This window comes from Ornithorhynchus anatinus, chromosome 3 (assembly GCF_004115215.2).
Source record: "Ornithorhynchus anatinus isolate Pmale09 chromosome 3, mOrnAna1.pri.v4, whole genome shotgun sequence".
NCBI lineage: Eukaryota > Metazoa > Chordata > Mammalia > Monotremata > Ornithorhynchidae > Ornithorhynchus > Ornithorhynchus anatinus.
Genome location: NC_041730.1, coordinates 125,895,940 through 125,916,344, shown reverse-complemented (window position 1 = coordinate 125,916,344; position 20,405 = coordinate 125,895,940). Strand labels below are relative to the sequence as shown.

The 20,405-nt window shown below is 46.4% G+C and overlaps 1 protein-coding gene across 1 annotated transcript in view; it reads right to left on the bottom strand.

Moving 5' to 3' along the window:
- TLL2 (tolloid like 2) overlaps positions 1-20,405 on the bottom strand; it is a gene marked incomplete at its 5' end in the record, with an annotated part of 194,141 nt that overhangs the window by 59,787 nt on the left and 113,949 nt on the right. The window contains 4 exons of the mRNA XM_029059893.1: positions 2,682-2,787; positions 3,865-4,043; positions 7,506-7,623; positions 11,661-11,813. Of these exons, the coding sequence (XP_028915726.1) occupies positions 2,682-2,787; positions 3,865-4,043; positions 7,506-7,623; positions 11,661-11,813 (556 nt within the window). The remainder of the gene's footprint in view (positions 1-2,681; positions 2,788-3,864; positions 4,044-7,505; positions 7,624-11,660; positions 11,814-20,405) is intronic.

Sequence of the window (20,405 nt, the reverse complement as noted above, 5' to 3'; positions counted from 1 at the left end):
TGGCCTCCCCAACCCCCTGCCCATCAAGCCCAATCAGCCAGGGAACAACTGGTCCTGGAGCTTCCCAGTGGGGACCTGAGAGACGTTTTATTATCAAACAATTTAATTTATTGAGCACTTCCTGTGTGCAGAGCACTGTACTAATTGCTTGGGAGAGTGCAATATAATGGAGTTGGTAGGCACATTTGCTGCCTAAAACGAGTTTGCAGTATAGAGGGGGAGACGGACAGCATTACAGATAAATACATTACAGAAATGTACGTAAGCGCCGTGGGGCTGAGGGAGGGGTGAATTAAAGGAGCAAATCAGGGTGATGCAGAAGGGAGTGGGAGAAAAGGAAATGAGGGCTTAGTCAGGGAATGCCCCTTGGAGGAGATGTGCCTTCAATAAGGCTTTGAAGGTGGAGAGAGAGAGATGGTCTTTATTTATTAAATTATTTATTGAAACAAAGATACTAAGGTCAGTTTTTTTTCCCCACCTGGACAAGGAGCTCTTCGCCTCCCCAAAAGTAAACACACTAAGACATCTGGCACATGCTGTTGTTGAAGAGTACTAGGGACAGTGCGAACACAATGAGAAGCAGCGAGGCCTAGTGGAAAGAACCCGGGCCTGGGAGTCAGAGGGCTTGAGTTCTATTATCATCATCATTATTATTATTATTATTATTAATATGGTATTTGTTGAGCATTTATTATCTCTCAGGCACTATTCTAAGCACTGGGGTAGATATAAGCAAATTGAGTTGAACATCCCTGCCCTGCAAAGGGCTCAGTCTTTATCTCCATTTTAAAGATGAGGTAACTGAGGTGTAGAGAAGTTCAGTGACTTGCCCAAAGCCACACAACAAACCAGTGGCAGACCCGGGATTAAAAGTCATGCTCTATCCACTACGCCATGCTGCTTTCCCTGAATTCTAATTCTAATTCCGGGCTCTGCCACTTACCTGCCCTGTGACCTTGGACAAGAAAGACACAACTTCTCCAGGCCTCATCATCTCTTTCGCTTGGGAGAATACAGTATAACAATTAACAGTTCTGGGTCTGAAAGTGTGCCAGACATTGTACTAAGCACTGGGATAGATATGAGATCAGGTTAGATACAATCCCTGTCCCATTTAAGGTTCACAATCTAAATTTGATTGAAGGAGATTTATTCCCCATTTTACAGATGAGGTAAACGAGGCACAAAGAAGTGAAGCGACTTGCCCAAGGTCAAAGAGCAGACAAATTGTGGGATTCGAACCCAGGTCCTCTGACTCCTAGGACCAGTTCTATCTACTAGGTCCCATTGCTATGCACACAGCAAACATTACTGATTAAGCATTCTCTCTCTCTCTCTCTTGCTCTCCTGAGCCTACCTCAACCATGTGGCCTTCTCTTCTCCTTCTTATCCATGGCAAGCCCTGGGACCCCCAGTTTTGCACCTGGGAGTGAGGGAGGCATCCTGCTTTGAAGTGGGGAAAGTCTGGCCACGTTAGCAAGAAAGCAAAACCACCAGAGAGGGAGTTGGTAGGAGCAGCTGAGCCAGTCTTGCTGCCCAGACTGGAACCAAAATGGGGCTAGGGTATTGCAGACCTTCAGGATTCCCCATTCATTAACCCAAAATTCAGAAGGCCTGAGCTGCCCCAAATGCCCAACATGATAATAATAATGATGGAATTCGTTAAGCACTTTCTATGTGCAAAGCATTGTTCTAAGCGCTGGGGAGGATACAAGGTGATCAGGTTGTCCCTCGTGGGGCTCACGGTCTTAATCATCATCCCCATTTTAAAGATGAGGTAACTGAGGCACAGAGAAGTTAAGCGACTTGCCCAAAGTCACACAGCTGACAAACGGCAGAGGCGGAATTTGAACCCATGACCTCTGACTCCCAAGCCCGTGCTTTTTCCACAGAGCTATGCTGCTTCTCTGAATAAGCAACAGATTGCTGGTCTTCTTCATTCCTTCCCTTTTTCCTCCACAACTAGCCACACTTACATCCCTCCAAGAATTCAGCCTGACTGGGGAGGGCCTTGTACTCTGTCCACATCATGTCAGAAGGGTTGAGGGAAGTTCTACCTTAGTCAACTAGGGGCTCTACAGGGGAGCCCTTGTCCACCCACTAGAAATTTTTAATAGGAGATCTTAAGTTATTAGCCAGGAGATCTTAAATTGCATAAGTGGAAAATTTCCACTTTCCTGTTTTCTTTGAAGAGAAGCAACATAGCATTGTGGAAAGAGCATGGGCCTGGGAGTCAAAGGACCTAGGTTCTAAACCCAGCTCTATTGCTTGCTGCGGGACCTTGGACAAGTCACTTTATTTCTCCCATGCCTCAGTTTCTTTATAGGTAAAATGGAGATTAAATACCTGCTCTTTCTCCCACTCAAATCGTGAACCCCATGTAAGATAAGAAACTACAACCAACCTGACAGATACAAGTGCTTGACACAAAGTAAGCCCTTGACAAAAATACTAATGATAATAATAACATGGAAAAATGGCTCCGCCACAAGGTTAAAACCTTATTAGAGAGGCCTGAGTCCACTGTTATTTCACTGCCACCAGGCAGAGGAGACACCAAGTCCAGAGAGACCCCTGTTAAAGCAGGTAGAGACCACCGCTCCGTCAATCCCACTCTCAACCGGGCCCATCCTGTAGCAGACACCATAGAGAATTGAAGAGTCATAACCTTAGATTCCGACCTTGAGAAGGTGTTCCGGGCGTAGTGCATGATACTGTCAAAGTCATACGTCTCTCCCAGAGAATTCACTTCCCCAGCTTCCATTTTTAAGAAGTTGTACTCCTGACCTGAGACACAACACGAGGTTAAGGTCCTTCAGACACCAAAGAGCACACTTCGACGGGACCAAGGTGAGGAGTGGGGCAGAAAATACCTCTTCTTCACTCCAAATGTCCACCCCCACCCCGTGAATGAGAATCTTAAAAAAAGCACCTGAGATTCTAACCAAGGAAGCAAAACTCAGACCCTTCCAATCATCACCAGCTCAATTGAGACCTATCTGCCACATTGGATCAGACTGATTGGTTTCTGACACTCTTTGTTGATACTATATTTAGGCAAAGTTCTCTAATCATGCAGAAGAAAAGGCAGGAGAAAAATCAAAAGATGGAGGCTCACTCAAATCCTAGGGAGCTACAAACTTATCTTAGGAGTATTATTCTTTAATGAACCAAATGATCCAGGAAGCTGGATTACTGGAAAATTAATGGAAAATAACATTAATGGAAAATATCATGCTTCATGCTGAATGAAAATAAGCATCCGATCTCTTCTGCTACAAGACTTGTGTGAGGGACATGAGGATACGTTCCTTTGCTACCTTACTAACTTCACTTTCAAATTCTGCCTACAGGTAAGCACTTAAGGCTCTTGTAAATTGCATTTCTGGTTGTAAAAGTGGCATTGCATTCCAGCAAGTATAGCCCATTCTTAGAGAAGAAAATAGATCTAAGCTCCCAAAATGAAATGATGGAAAATAAATTGCAAAGCCGGACAAGGTAACGTACATCATTCTTGGAATTAAACCTTACCTCCACTTAGATTAGAATGTGTTGTCCTATTTGACTTGAAAAGTCTCTGACCCTCCTGTGAGCTAACATTTATATTTGTGACAAATCTTCCCCTGGGAATTCATTAAGAATAGAGTTCAATCGATAAGCCCCCGCCAAATTGACAGGGACTAGTGGGAAGGTCAAAGTGGCCCAAGATAAAGAGGCCACCTGAGCTCTGTCTCCTCTGCCTACTTGGCCCCATCGCTCTGAGGGGAAAATCTCTTGGAAAATCAGCCTTTGACCTGATCTTGTGCGTACTGAGCCCAAGCCACCCATACCATGGTCTCAGGGGGAGGACCCAAGGTCCCTTACCTTGCTGTATGTTCTCCCTGATGATGGTGACGTGTTGGTCCCTGTCTGGTCGGGTGTGTTCATGCCAGAATCCTACCACGTGGCCCAGCTCATGGGCCACGATGCCAAACTTGTCACAGTTCTTGCCGATGGAGATGGCCTGGGGGCCTCCCCCACGCCGGCCCACGTACGAACAGCAGCTGGGAGGAGCGGGGAAGGAGTGGAAAATAATAATCATCATCACTGTGGTATTTGTTAAGCGCTTACTATGTACCAGGCACTGTACTAAACACTGGGGTGGATACAAGCAAACCAGGTTGGATACAGTCCTTGTCCCACATGGGGCTCACAGTCTCAATCCTCATTTTACAGATGAGGTAACTGAGGCCCAGAGAAGTGAAGTGTCTTGTCCAAGGTCACAAAGCGGGCAAGTGGTGGAGGCAGCAGTAGAACTCAGGTTCGTGCTTTAGCCACTTTGTCATGCTGCAGTGAGTGGATGGCCAATGGCGGGTGGGGCTCTGTGAGGGGGAGGGAGCCCGGCTCGTGCTCAGGGCAAGCAAGTATCCCCAGAGGCCCGAAAGCCCTCACCGTGATGCTGCCAGGGTAGAGGATGCCTGGGTCAGGTCGGCAGATGAGAAGAGACATCTCGAGGCCTGTGAGGGTGGGCGGGAAGGAGGAGGGCATGTGTGGAAATGGGGCTGGGAGAGGGAGGACCACAAAGCCTACTGCCTCCAGGAGGTTGAGCCAACTGAGCAGCAGGAAAGTAGGTTGGAGAACAAGGAGCCAGGGTGATGCCAGGGGGTGGCGGTGTGCAGGTCGATGGTAGAAACGTAGCCAGGCCTACCTCGGGGAGGTTGGTAGAGGCTGCTGCGGGAACCGGGACTCTCTCCCTGGTATGGAAAGCCCAAAAATGAGTCAAACTGGCCCCAGAGAGATCTAGAGGATGTGTTTCTTTTGCTCAGAGGAAGCCGACGTGTTTCTGAATGAGGGCTGAGCACTGTTTCTCAGCTCAGAACCACAAGGGATGATGGGATGCTGAGTGAATCCTTTCTCCTCAGCATACCCAAACTTTTCAGGCAGTTGTGATCCTCCACAGAGCCCCTTCCTGTAGGTATTTGAAATTGAGGGCAAAGAGCTGACCAGGTGCCTCGCGAGTCATTTCTCTCACCACCTATCTCTTGCCCACACCCTGCCTCTGGTCTGAAACGCCCTTCCTCCTCCAATCCAACTAATTACTCTCTCCTCTTCGAAGTCCTATCTCCTCCAAGAGACCTACCCTGACTAAGCCCTCTTTTCCTCTTCTACCTCTTCCTTCTGCATCCTCCTGACTTGCTCCTTTCATTCATGCCCTCTCACAACCCCACAGCACTTATATACATATCTGTAATTTCCTTAATTATATTAGTGTGTGTCCCCCATCTAGGCTGTAACCTCACTGTGGGCAGGGAATGTGTCTATTTATTGTTGTGTTGTACACTCCCCAGTGCTGAGTACAGTGCTCTGCACACAGTAAGTGCTCAATAAATATGATTGAGTGAATTGAATGAATAAATGAATGAATATGAATGAATGAGAAGGCCCTGGGCCTTAGTTTTCTTCCTTCTTTTTTCTTTTAGTGGTATTTGTTAAGCACTTACTATGTGTCAGACACTATACTAAGCGCTGGGATAGACACAAGCTAATCAGGTTGGACACAGTCAGTTAATTTGTTACTCAATCAATCAATCAATTATATTTATTGAGCACTTACTGTGTGTAGAACACTGAACTAAGCACTTGGGAGAGTAAAGAGATATAACAGAGTTTACAGTCTAAATAGGGATCATTATTATTATTATCACATTGATATTCTTGCAGCATGGTCTAGTGGAAAGACCACAGGCCTGGGAGTCAGAGGATGTGGGTTCTAATCTCGTCTCTGCAACCTGTCTGCTGTGTGACCTTGGGTAAGTCACTTCACTTCTCTGGGCCTCAGTCACCTCATCTGTAAAAAGGGGGTTGAGACTTTGAGCAGCACGTGGGACAGGGACCGCGTCCAACCCGATTTGCTCGTATCCACCCCAGCACTTAGTTCAATGCCAGGCACATAGTAAGCCCTTCACAAACACCACAGTGATTATTGTCATTATTATTCAAGCCAACCACCTCCCCTCCCAGAGACCCTGATCCCTATCCCTAAGCTCCAGGAGCTCCAGGTGAGAGCTCCTTCGCTCTCACGGCTTTGACTACCATCTCTACGCAGATGACACGCAGATCTACATCTCCGCCCCTGTCCTCTCCCCCTCCCTTCAGGCTCGCATCTCCTCCTGCCTCCGGGACGTCTCCACCTGGATGTCGGCCCGCCACCTAAAACTCAACGTGAGCAAGACTGAGCTCCTCATCTTCCCTCCCAAACCCGGTCCTCTCCCAGACTTCTCTATCACCGTCGATGGCACAACCATCCTTCCCGTCTCTCGGGCCCGCGATCTCGGTGTCATCCTTGACTCGTCTCTCTCGTTCACCCCACACATCCTATCCGTTACCGAGACCTGCCGGTTTCACTTCTACAATATCGCCAAGATCCACCCTTTCCTCTCCACCCAAACGGCTACCTTACTGCTACGGGCTCTCGTTATATCCCGGCTAGACTACTGTGTCAGCCTTCTCTCTGACCTCCCTTCCTCCTCTCTCGCCCCGCTCCGGTCTGTTCTTCACTCCGCTGCCCGGCTCATCTTCCCGCAGAAACGATCTGGGCATGTCACTCCCCTTCTTAAACAACTCCAGTGGTTGCCTATCAACCTCTGCTCCAAACAAAAACTCCTCACTCTAAGCTTCAAGGCTCTCCATCACCTTGCCCCTTCCTACCTCTCCTCCCTTCTCTCTTTCTACCACCCATCCCGCACGCTCCGCTCCTCCGCCGCCCACCTCCTCACCGTCCCTCGGTCTCACCTATCCTGCCGTCGACCCCTGGGCCACGTCCTCCCGCGGTCCCGGAACGCCCTCCCTCCTCACCTCCGCCAAACTGATTCTCTTTCCCTCTTCAAAACCCTACTTAAAAATCACCTCCTCCAAGAAGTGTTCCCAGACTGAGCTCTTCTTCCCCCCTACTCCCTCTGCCATCCCCCCTTTACCTCTCCGCAGCTAAAGCCTCATTTTCCCCTTTTCCCTCTGCTCCTCCACCTCTCCCTTCCCATCCCCACAGCACTGTACTCATCCGCTCAACTGTATATATTTCCATTACCCTATTTATTTTGTTAATGAATTGTACATCGCCTCGATTCTATTTAGTTGCCATTGTTTTTACGAGATGTTCTTCCCCTTGACTCTATTTACTGCCATTGTTCTTGTCTGTCCGTCTCCCCCGATTAGACTGTAAGCCCGTCAAACGGCAGGGACTGTCTCTATCTGTTGCCGACTTGTTCATCCCAAGCGCTTAGTACAGTGCTCTGCACATAGTAAGCACTCAATAAATACTATTGAATGAATGAATGAATGAATGAATGAATGAATGAATGAAAGGTAAACCTCACTGACTGGATGCACTGTCGAGAGAATGACCTTTTCTCAGCATGACTCACTGGTCAAGTAAGAGGGAATAGACATTTGTTATTCATTTCATTTGAATTTGAGCATGGCCGGTGTTGGGTGGGGAACCAGGGCAGTTCTCAGGTTATCATTCTTACCCACATGTTCTGTAGGTGAACACGATGAAGCTTTCCTCATCCGTTCGCTCTATGAAGGTCACACAGGTGTGTTTCTCCCAGTGCCTCATGGCCTGCTTAAAAATGGCTCGTTGGCTTCCTGAAACAGAGAAGAGAGGCAGGGAGAACAGAGACTATTTCTGGGAAATCATTAATATACATAATAATAATTGTGATATGTGTTAAGCGCTTATTATGTGCCAGGCACTGTACTAAGAGCTGGGGTGGATAGAAGCAAATCGGGTTGGACCCGGTTCCTGTCCCACCTAGGGCTCACAGTTTCAATCCCCATTTTTCAGAAGAGGTCACTGAGGCACAAAGAAAAAGTGATTCGCCCAAGATCACACAGCAGATGAGTGGCAGAGCCGGGATTAGAACCCATGACCTTCTGACTCCCAGGCCTATGCTCTATCCACTACACCATGCTGCTTCTCTTAATGGGTGGCTTACTGAAAGGGGCACAGGACGGGAAATGGGAGACCTGGGTTCTAATCCCAGCTCTGCCACTTGTCCCCTGGGTGACTTTGGGCAAGTCATTAGGCTTTTTTATGTCTCACTTCCCTAATCTGTATATATATGTCTGTTCTCTTTCATACTTAGACTGTGACTCCCTTTGCTCTTCCCCTCCCCTCCCACCCCCAGTACTTACGTAAATGTAAATATCTATAACTCTATTTATATGGATGCCTGTTTACTTGTTTTGATGTCTGTCTCCCCCTTCTAGCTATAAACCTGTTGTGGGTGGGGATTATCTCTCTTTATTGCTGAATTGTACTTTCCAAGCACTTAGTAAAGTGCTCTGCACATAGTAAACTCTCAGTAAATACAACTGAATGAATGAATGAATGAACCCACTATGGGGCCTGATTAACCTGCATCTACCCCAAAGCTTAGTACAGTGCTTGGCATATACTATGTGCTTAACAAATGCCACAATTATTATTATAATGGGATTCAATACTTGGCCTCTCTCCTACTTCACTCATTCATTCAATCATATTTATTAAGCACTTACTGTGTGCAGAGCACTGTATTAAGCGCATGGGAGAGACAATCCCTACCCAACAACGGGCTCAAGACTGTTGAGTCCAACATAAGACAGGGACTGTATCTGAGCTGATGTTCTTGTATCTACACCAGCGTTTAGTGTGCGGCTTGGCACAGAGTGAGCACTTAACACCCCACTTCCGTTTGGCAGAAGAACATCACCCTACTGACAGAACCAGTTAAATAGCTGTTCTTCCTCCCACTTAGACTGTGAGCCCCCTAAGGGACAGAGATGTATCTGATCTAATTACATTGTATCTACCCAGGATTTAGCATAATGCTTGCACGTAATAATGCTTAACAAATACTACAATCATTATCACTATACATAATAATAATAATGGTATTTATTAAGCACTTACTATGTGCCAAGCACTATTCACTTACTATGTGCCAAGCACTGTTTTAAGCACTGAGATAGATACAAGGTAATCAGATTATCCCAAGTGGGGTTCAAAGTCTTAATCCACATTTTACAGATGGGGCAACTGAGGCACAAATAGGTTATTATTATTATTGCATTTGTTAAGTGCTTACTATGTGCCAAACACTGTTCTAAATGCTGGGGTAGATACAAGGTAATCAGGTTGCCCCACATAGGGCTCACAGTCTTAATCCCCATTTTACAGATGAGGTGAGGCACAGAGAAGTGAAGTGGCTTGCCCAAAGTCACACAGCAGACAAGTGGCAGAGCCAGAATTAGAACCCACATCCTCTGACTCCCAAGTCTGGGCTTTTTCCACTAAGCCATTCATTCTTTCATTCAATTGTATTTATTAAGTATTTGCTGTGTGCAAAGCACTGTACAAAGCACTTGGGAAAGTACAATATAACAATAAGCAGACACATTCCCTCCCCACAGTGAGCTTATAGTCTAGAGTATAATGTTCTCTGCATGGTAAGCGCTCAATAAATACACCTGATTGATTGATGATAGCATATCAGATGCTAAAGTTACAGTCCCTGCATCGTGCAATTGGTATCCCTCAGGGTATCTTTGGGGTAATAACTATTAATATTATTATGGTATTTGTTAAGTGTTTACTGTGTGTCAGGCACTGTACTAAGCGCTGAGGTGGGTACAATCAAATTGAGTTGGACACAATCCCTGTCCCACATGGGGTTCACAGTCTCAATCCCCATTTTACAGATGAGGTAACTGAGGCCCAGAGAAGTGAAATAACTTGGCCAAGGTCACACAGCAGACAAGTGGTGGAGTTGGAATAACTATAAGTAGCCATATAAGACCCTCCTCTCCCAGTCTCCAGTTTCCTGAGGTTACTATATTCAAATTCACCTAGGCTTGGAAGTTAGCTAGAGGCAAGCGTTGACATCCCCATTCCTCAGAGGGGACAACTGAGGCCCAGAGGAGAGAAGGGGCTGTCTGACTTGAGGCCCCAGAAGGAGGTGGGCTTCCCGGTCCCGGGAAGGCTCTCCCACAGAAAAGTTATCCAATTCTGAGCTGATGGGATTCCTGAGGAGAACCTCTTATGGTGAGTCTCTAATGGGAGAAACTGGCTGTGAAGCCAGGTAAAAAAAAGAAAAGAAAGAAAATGTTGGTATTTGTTAAACGCTTACTATGTGCCAAGCACTGTTCCAGGCCAGAGGCCTCTTTCAATAAATCAAGCCATCAACCAACAGCATTTATTGAGCTCTACCATACTAAACGTTTGGAAGACTAAAACAGAAGCAAGACATCAGTTCCCTGCCTTCAAGAAGTTTATAACCTAGTAAGGGAAAGCGACAGGCAGAAATGATGGACGAATAGTCGAGGAGGAGGAAGAACAAGGAGATAACAGGAAATTATACTGCTACATTAGGGTGAAATAGTGGAATAAATGTTTAAAAGCACAAATGAATATACACATAATATATACACCTATACAGAAATGCCAAGGGTGAATGGAGGCCGGGTCGATATGAGTGTTGTGTGGAAAATTAACTGGGAAGAGCTTCCAGGAGGAAGTGGAGTTTGGGGAGGACTTTGAATGTGGGCAGAGCTGGAATTTGCTTCATTTTCCTTTGGTTGTATGGCAGCAGACTCTTGCCGCCCGATTATAGAACACTCAGCTCCCAGCCTAATTAAACTTCAGCTCTTCCATGGCCCAAAATTCTACGTGTCTTCTTGAATATTCACTGTGGTATTTGTTAATCCCATATTTTCTGCCAAGTGCAGGGTTAAGCACTGGGGTGGATACAATATAAAAACATTAGGTCCTTAGGCTGTGAGCCCCCCGTGGGTCGGGGACTTTGTCCAACCTGATTATCTTGAATCTACCCCAGTGCTTGGCACATAATAAGCGCTTAACAAAAAAATATATAATTAGCATGATATGGGACTCACAGTCTAAAGGAAGGGGAATTAACTACTGAATTTCCCTTTCACAGATGAGGAGCCATGAAAAGTCAAATTCATTCATTCATTCAATCATATTTACTGAGCGCTTACTCTGTGTAGAGCACTGTACTGAGCTCTTGAGAGAGTACAAAACAACAATAAACAGACACATTCCCCGCCCACAACGAGCAAATTATTTGCCCAAGGTCATGCAGAAGATAAGCAGAGGAGCCAGGACTAGAACCCAGTTCAATCAATCAGTGGTAATGAGAAGCAGTAATTTGCTGGTTTGACTCCCAAGCAGTAATGGAAAGAGCATGGACTTGGGAGTCAGAGGTCATGGGTTCTAATCCTGGCTCCGTCCCTTGTCAGCTGTATGACTCTGGGTAAGTCACTTCACTTCTCTGGGCCTTAGTGACCTCATCTGCAAAATGGGGATTAAGACTGTGAGCCCCACCTGGGACAACCTGACAGCCTTGTATTTCCCCCAGCACTTAGATCAGTGCTTGGCACAGAGTAAGCATTTAATGAATATCAGTTATTATTATTATTACCGAATGCTTGCTGTGTGCATTTCACTGTACTACGCGTTTGGAAAAGTACCATATAACAATATAACAAAGTTGGTGGATACATTCCCTGCCCACAACGAGCTTACAGTCTAGAGGGGGAGGTCTCCCAAGTCTCCCCGTTCCCCCGGCTCTTTCCTCTAGGCCGTGCCGCTTCTCGCTAGGTCAAGCCGCTTCACTGACCGGTGAAATTTCCTCCGATGACATAGGGGATCACCCCTCCGGGCCAGATTCTCTCGCTCCTGGAGGTGGTGGCCCTCCGGACCCTGGGGGAAGGCTCTGCCTTGGAGTCCCTTCTTGTGGACCTCTGGGGAAGCGTGGCATTGGGACGGCCACCTGCAAGACAGAGTCGCGTTAGCCACTGAGGGGGTCGATCCCGAGCAGTTCCACTCACCAGTGGACACATATCATGCTAGAGAGCCTGGGAGTAGAGAATCAACAGTGTGGAGGCTTTTCTCATCTGTTCTTTCGCATCTTCCACCAGCCTACCTGTGAGGTGGGAAAGTACAAGGTACAGGATCCACATCTGAGTCGGTCAGTCAACTTCATTTATTGAGTGCTTTCTGTATGCAAAGCACTGTACTAAGCGCTTGGGAGAGTACAATAGAACAATAATAGACACATTCCCTGCCCACAGTGAGCTTACAGTCTAGACTGGAAGACAGACTGTACTTTAGTGTCGTGGGGCTAGGAGAGGAGGTGAATAAAGGGAGCAAGTCAGGGCCACACAGAAGGGAATTGAAGAAGAGGAAAGGGGGGCTTAGTCAGGGAAGGCCTCTTGGAGGAGACGCTTGCCCCAAAAGGCTCTGAAGGTGAGGAGAGCTTCTGTCTGATGGACATGAGGAGGGAGGGTGCTCCAGGCCAAGGCAGGACATGGGTAAGAGGCTGGAGAACCTGACATATAGATGGCTTGAATTCCTCTGCATCTGTCCACCCAGTTAATCAGTGAGAGGACCACTAGGGTAATCCAGGGCTCCAGACCAAAATATTTCCACTAGAATGTCCCTTAGTCTCTCAAAATAAAGGCCACATTTTTCAGAACATCCCATACAGAGTAGGAAATAGCTCAGGCCCACAGAGGATGAGAAACTGTTTCAGGAGCATCAAGCAGGCCTCTGTGACCTTGGATGACTCATTTAACTTCTTTGGGCCTCGGTTTCCTCACCTGTAAAATTGGGGTTCAATTTCCTGTTCACCTTCCCTGTAAACTGTGAACCCTGTGTATAAGAAGTCTCCCACCTGATTGCACTCTACCTACTCCAGCACTCAGCACCACAATAGGCACATAGTAAGTGCTTGAAAAAATATTAATAATAATAATCAGTGGTATTTATTGAGCACTTACTATGTGCAGAGCACTGTATTAAGTGCTTGGGAAAGTACAATATAACAGAATTAGCAGATAAGCTCCCTGCCCGTAATGAGTTTGATATTGTCATTATTATTATTATTATTATTACCTGATTACCAATCAAGAGCACAGTCCATTCTCTCTTAATCCAAAACTGGACTCAGGAGTAAAAACTTCTAGTGGCTTTTGCCACTAGTTTGTACCACAGATCTATGCCAGTCAAACCAGGCTGCTATTTCACTTTTTATGGTGTCTGTAACCATATACTATTAGCCTGTGCATTCATTCATTCATTCATTCATTCATTCATTCAACAGTATTTATTGAGCGCTTACTATGTGCAGACCACTGTACTAAGTACTTGGAATGTACAATTTGGCAACAGAGAGAGACAATCCCTGCCCAATGATGGGCTTACAGTCTAATCAGGGAAGACAGACAAAAACAAGACAACATAATCACGATAAATAGAATCAAGGGGATGTATACCTCATTAACAAAATAAATAGGGTAATAAAAATATATACAAATGAGCACAGTGCTGAGGGGAGGGGAAGGGAGAGGGGGAGGAGCAGAGGGAAAGGGGGCTTAGCTGAGGGGAGTTGAAGGGGGGAAGAGGGAGGGAGCAGAGGGCAGAGGAGGAGCAGAGAGGGAGCAGAGGGAGCAGAGGGAAAAGGGGAAGCTCAGTTTGGGAAGGCCTCTTGGAGGAGGTGAGCTCCCAGTAGGGCCTTCAAGAGGGGAAGAGAGTTAGTTTGGTGGAGGTGAGGAGGGAGGGCAATCCAGAACAGCGGTAGGACATGGGCCAGAGGTCAATGGCGGGATAGGGGTGAACGGGGGATGGTGAGGAGGTGAGCGGCAGAGGAGTGGAGTGTGAAGGGTGGGCAGTAGAAAGAGAGAAGGGAGGTGGGATAGGAGGGGGCAAGGTGATGGAGATCCTTGAAGCCCAGAGTGAGAAGTTTTTGTTTCATGCGGAGGTTGATAGGCAACCACTGGAGCTTTTTAAGGAGGGTAGTGACATGCCCAGAGCGTTTCTGCAGGAAGATGAGCTGGGCAGCGGAATGAAGAATAGACTGGAGCGGGGAGAGACAGGAGGAAGGGAGATCAGAGAGAAGGCTGACACAATAATCCAGCCAGGATATTATGAGAGCTTGTACCAGTATGGTAGCTGTTTGGATGGAGTGGAAAGGTTGGATCTTGGCAATATCATACAGGTGAGACCGGCAGGCGTTGGTGAAGGATTGGATGTGTGGGGTGAATGAGAGAGCTGAGTCAAGGATGACACCAACGTTGTGGCCTTGAGAGACGGGAAGGATGATCGTACCGTCCCCAGTGACAGGGAAGTCAGGAAGAGGACAGGGCTTGGGAGGGAAGATAAGGAGCCTGATGTGGACAGGGAACGTGTGTACCAACTCTGTTGTATTGTACTCTCCCAAACACTTAGTACAGTTTTCTCCAAATAGAAAGTTCTAAATAAATACCATTAAATGATTGATTGATCTGTGGCCCTCCACAACCAGGGAAATACTGCTGGGCACCATTTTCCCCACCATGACCACCACACATGAGGCTTTTGTAGAATATAAGAAGGGGAGATGCCTCAGTCAGAGGGTAGAAGGGTTCTGATAATCAAGAGAATCATAATAATGACATTTGGATCAGGCCCGTCAATCAGGAGCGCTTTAGAAGAAGGCAAAGGCCAGACCCCCACTCCTCAGAGGTGGTGGTCCCAGAAGAGGGCTCCTTGTTAAAAAAATAAATAAATAAAACAAAACTCCCTCTCCAATGCATTCAAAACTTTGTTCTTCCTTAAGCATTTAGATACAGGAAAGTGAAATTGAAGTCAAAGATGGATCATCAATAATAACCTCTGAAAGATCTCCAGTGATTCCCTTGACCAGAGCAGCTTCAGATATTTGCTTTAATAATGACAATAATAATAATTGTGGTATTTGTTAAGCACTCACCATGTGGCAAGCTTATACTAAGTGCTGGGGTAGATGCAATCAGATCAGACACAGCCCCTATGCCTCAGGGGGTCCATAGCCTTAGGGGGAGGGAGAATAGGTTTTTTATCCCCATTTTACAGGTGAGGAAATTGAGGTCCAGAGAATCAATCAGTGGTATTTATTGAGTGCTCTTTCCCCCAGGCCATGCAGTGTCCATGTTAACATTGGCCTCACTTCCAAATCGGGCAGGGAGATAATAATGTTGGTATTTGTTAAGCGCTTACTATGTGCAGAGCACTGTTCTAAGCGCTGGGGGAGATACAGGGTAATCAGTTGTCCCATGTGAGGCTCACAGTCTTCAACCTCATTTTACAGATGAGGGAACTGAGGCACCGAGAAGTGAAGTGACTTGCCCACAGTCATACAGCTGACAAGTGGCAGAGCCGGGGTTCGAACCCATTACCTCTGACTCCCAAGCCCGTGCTCTTTCCATTGAGCCATGATGGGAGCTTTTAAATTTTCAATTGCAACAACTCCTTGGGGGTCTCCTCTGGTGGGACACTCTGAAGTGGCTGCCTCTCATGCTTACACTTCATTCATTCAATTATATTTATGGAGTGCTTACCTTGTGCAGGACACTGTACTAAGCGCTTGGAAAACTGCAATACAACAACAAACAGTGAAATTCCCAGCCCACATTGAGCTTAAGTCTAGAGGGACGAGCTCTGGAGCCAGCCCCACTCATGACTGGCCTTCAGAGCCATTCTTGACTCAACACTTAACAGGAAGACACCAACAGCAAATATGGCCACCTTGATTCCTGATTCCCTTTTCTAGCAACACACTGTCGTGTGGGGATTCATATTTTTCTTGCTTCTGTTTTCTTTTAGTGTTCCTCATCTATTCAGAGAAGGAAGCCAACACTTCCCCCTTTCCCAGTGAGTCTGGGGGAGTGGGTGAGGGTCAGGCCCCCTCTGGAAAGAGCAGCAGGGAAGACCCTGTCATCTGGAGAGAGCCAGGTGTCAGTGATGGCGAGGAGGAGGAGTGACTGGGTCAGGAACAGGTCAAGGATGAAGGGAAGCTTCGCCGTGATGGTTCGGGGATCCTACAGGCCACATTTGGTTGAGCCTATGGGGGAGGGGCTTTGGGAGAGGGGATGAAGGAGGGGTGGGGAGGCGTTGGATGGGAGTGAGTTGACAGGGGATGGCACAGCGGGGACAGGGCGAGGAGTGGGGCTAGGACAGGATGACAGGCTCTATCTAGCTACCTATCAACCTATCGATACCTATAGGCATGTGTGTTGGTGTGTGGATGTGTATATATATATATACCTATATCTATATATATACACATATGGATTGATAGAAAGACAAATATAGATATCTAGCTGGGTTCTAATCCTGACTTTTCCACTTACCTCCTATGTGACCTTGGGCAAGTCACTTAACTCCTCTGTGCTTCAATTCCCTCATCGGCAAAATGGGGATTCAATATCTCTTCTCCCTCTTACTCAGACTGTAAACTCCATGTGGGACCTGATTATCTTGTATCTAACACAGCATTTAGTTCAGCGCTTGGCACATAGTGAATACTTAACACTATATATATAGTGTATATATATATATATTATATATGTACATATGTTATATATAATAATGATGGCATTTGTTATATTTGTATATATTTTACATATATAATATATATATATAAATATATATATATATATAAACACACCTATAAATGTAATCTACTAGTATGCCATTTTAGCCAGCATGAGAAAAACTAAGGTGTAAATGGGGAGAAACACGGGTAGAATTTGCAGAAACTGGTTACTGAATGACAGATTTCCACCCAGCCCAGTGAAAAATTTAATTTTCTGAGGACTCAACACAGGAAGCATTTGCAGATGAAAAGTATGTCCAAACAGATGTTCTGCTTAGACTGGAAAAAGATCCTAATGCAACTGTCATTATTGGATTTTCCTGGATTACCATTATCTAAAGAATCAGAGTCTGATATAAAGTATGTAATCATTTATTATCTACCAGAGCTTGGCATTCGGGGTGAAGCTAGGGGATGTCTAAAAGGATTTAACACGCCTCTAATAAAAAAAAATAAATTGTTCCATCTCTGGAAGTGGGTTCTGCACACTCTGAAATGGCCCAGCTGCCTTCCCAAGTCAACATTTCAATTTCAGCATGAGTCCCTGCCAAAGCACTGAGCGAGGTTCCTCGCTCTGGATTTCCCAAGCAAAAAGACCCCCAAGCTTTCGGGTGTTCTCGAGAGGAGGAGAGAGGGAAAAACACCAGGGTTGTTAGAGCCTGGAAACCGATGCTATTCCCTGGCATCCCTGCCAACTGAATAAACCATTACCAACTGGGAATGTAGCAACACGAGGCGGGGAAAACAGCTCATAAATCTTGTGGCCAAATTCCCATCTAGGCCAGAGCGGCCCTGTGCCCTGGAAATTGGGGAATCGGAGAACAAATATGTCTGTTTATTGTTGTACTGTCCTCTCCCAAGCGCTTAGTACAGTGCTCTGCATTCAGTGAGTAGTCAGTTAATAAGATTGAATAACTGTATGAATGAGATGGAAGGGACATTTTCTGGAGGAATATTTTCCACTTAGCCAAAGGCTCCACTCTCCAGAGGCAGATCAACCTGCAGGACCTTAAGAGCTGGGGGAGGGCTGGGGGGTTGTGAGGGGCAAGAGGAAATGGGCTTTGGCTCCCAGCCTCCTAGAACCCATTAGAGAAATTCCTCATTTGTGGAAGGCCTTTGGGAAAAGGCCCTGACAATCAGGAATACATTCCTGCTGTTATGAAGTGAGTGGAAATCAGACTCCATCGGGATAGTCACACCTTCCTCTGGGAATCGGTTACAAACTCCATCTATTAATCCAGTGAGAGACCCCAAGTTGCATGAAGGCAAGCTGATCCCCAGTGAACACGCAAAAGGTCCATGCTGATTGCCAGATCTACTGAGACTGCACTTGATAACGATCATCCTACTGCAAAACTGCGGGATGTGGAGAAAATAGATCTTCTGCCAGCGGGGGCCAGAGTGGCCCTGGGAGGCTTGGACAGCTTCTTTGGACCCTTCACCTCCATGTAAAGGGAAGTAACTTTGCCTAATGGATAGAGCACAGGCCTGGGAGTCAGAAGGATGTGGGTTCTAATCCCAGCTCCGCCACTTCTCTGCAGTGTGACCTTGGGCAAGTCCCTTCTCTTCTCTGTGCCTCAGTTATCTCATCTGTAAAATGGGGATTAAGACTGTGAGCCCAACGTGGGACAGGGACTGTGTCCCACCTAATTACTTTGTATCTTCACCAGCACTTAGTACAGTGTTGGGTCATAGTAAGCGCTTAACAAATATCACAGTTCTTCTGCCTGTGTGCTTATTATTTTTAATTATTAGTATCATCCTTATCTTTATTATAAATTATAATAACGGTATCTGTTAAGGGTTTCCTATGTGTCAAGCATTGTATTAAGTGCTGAGGTAGGTATAGCATAGCTCAGTCGAAAGAGCACAGGCTTGGGAGTCAGAGGCCGTGGGTTCTAATCCCAGCTCCGCCACTTGTCAGCTGTGTGACTTTGGGCAAGCCACTCAACCTCTCTGTGCCTCACTTACCTCATATGTAAAATGGGGATTAAGACTGTGAGCCTTACTTGGGACAACCTGATTACCTTGTATCTACCCCAGTGCTTAGAACAGTGCTTGGCACATAGTAAGCGCTTGACAAATACCATCATTATTATTACAAAATGATCAGATCAGGCACAGGCCTTGTGGATCACTCAGGCAACTGACTGTAAGCCCGTCAGACGGCAGGGACTGTCTCTATCTGTTGCCGACTTGTTCATTCCAAGCGCTTAGTACAGTGCTTTGCACATAGTAAGCGCTCAATAAATATTATTGAATGAATGAATATTTATTGAGTGCTTACTATGTGCAGAGCATTGTACTAAGCAACTAGAAGAGCTCATTACAACAATCACAGACACATTCCCTGCCCACAACAAGCTTACAGTCTAGAGGACTTGTCCCAGATTGGGCACCCAGTCTTGGGGGGAGGGCTTTGAGGGGAGTAGGGACATGGCCTAGTGCAAAGAGCACGGATCTAGGAGTTGAGGGCCCGGATTCTAACCCTGGCTCTGCTACTTGCCTGCAAGGTGACCTTGGGTGAGTCTCTTACCTTCTCTGGGCCTCAGTTCCCTCATCACTTGTAAAATGGGGATTCAATACCTGTTGTCCCTCCCTCTTTGACTATGAGCCCCATGCAGGACAGGGACTACGTTTGACCTGATTATCCTGTATCTACCCCAGTGCTGAGTACAGTGCTTGGCACAAAGAAAGATTAACAAACACCATTATTATATTTATCATTATTATTATTTATACAACTTGCCTCTTCAACCCATCAATCAGTAGTATTTACTGAGCCTAGTGAGTATAAGCATTTTGGGAATACCATCAAGGCAAAAGACACAAACCCTGCCCTCAAGTTTACATTTTAATGAGGAAACTGGTACCCAAAAAAACTAACAACAGAGAGATCCAAGAGAAGGCACAGAGATACAGTGTTCATGCTGCCCAGCCTGGGGCCCTGGGGTGAGCCCAGGGACAAAAAAGTAGGTACAGCCCCCACTGTGCCTTACCCACTGGGCTTCTATCACCTTTGCGGGGGCCCCTCAGCTGCTGGAGAGCAGAGAGTAGTCCTGAAGGTACCTCACATGATGGGAGGTTGTTTCCTGCCCTTTCCTAACCTTGCCCAACCAAGTTAATTGTTACCAGGTGCGCTGGAGCTCACGAAAGAGAACAGGGCAAACAGTTCTCCTCTCCCCTTTTCTCTCTTTCTCCTTCTCACTCTTTCTCTCTCTCTCCTTCTCCCTCTTCCCATTTTCTCTCCCTTTCCCTTTGCCTCTTCTCTCTCCCTCTGACTCTTCTCTCCCCCTCTCCTTCTCTTTCTCCCTCTTCTCTCTTCTCCTCCCTCTCCCTCATTTCTCTCCCTTTTCTCTCTTCCTCTCCTCTCCCTCCCTCTTTCCTCTCCCCATCTCCTTAATACTCTTTACAGTGTAAGGGTCCCATTTTCCTGATCTCATTTCAGGTCGGGTAACTTTGAGAACAGCCAGAATAAATCCAGGGCCTTAATGGGCTGCAGTATTCTTCTTCGCTTCCTGTCATCTCTAACCGTATGCCTTGCAGCTGTCGAACAGCTGTTGTTCCACTGCCCAGGGGTGGATGCCTTACAGCACTGGGTAATGCCACATTTTTGGGTAGGGCAGGTCCATGCCAAGTGGTATTTGTTTGGGGATTATGGGAATTGAGCAGCATTGGGAAAATGTGCACTTCTCTTGGAAGCTATTATCTGTTGTTGAGAAACGCACTTTGGCAGTGGGGAGAAGTGGTCTTAGAAGCAGAGGGGATCGCTCCTGTTTTAGTTCTAAGTCCATTTCCTCTCGGTCAAGCCTCAATGGCCAAGAAGAGCAGTTAATAATAATAATAATAATAATAATTGGTATTTGTTAAGTGCTTACTGTGTTCCAGGGTCTTGGTCCCCTTTGAGGCTTCCAGTCTTAGTCCCCATTTTACAGGTGAGGTTACTGAGGCACAGAGAAGTGAAGTGTG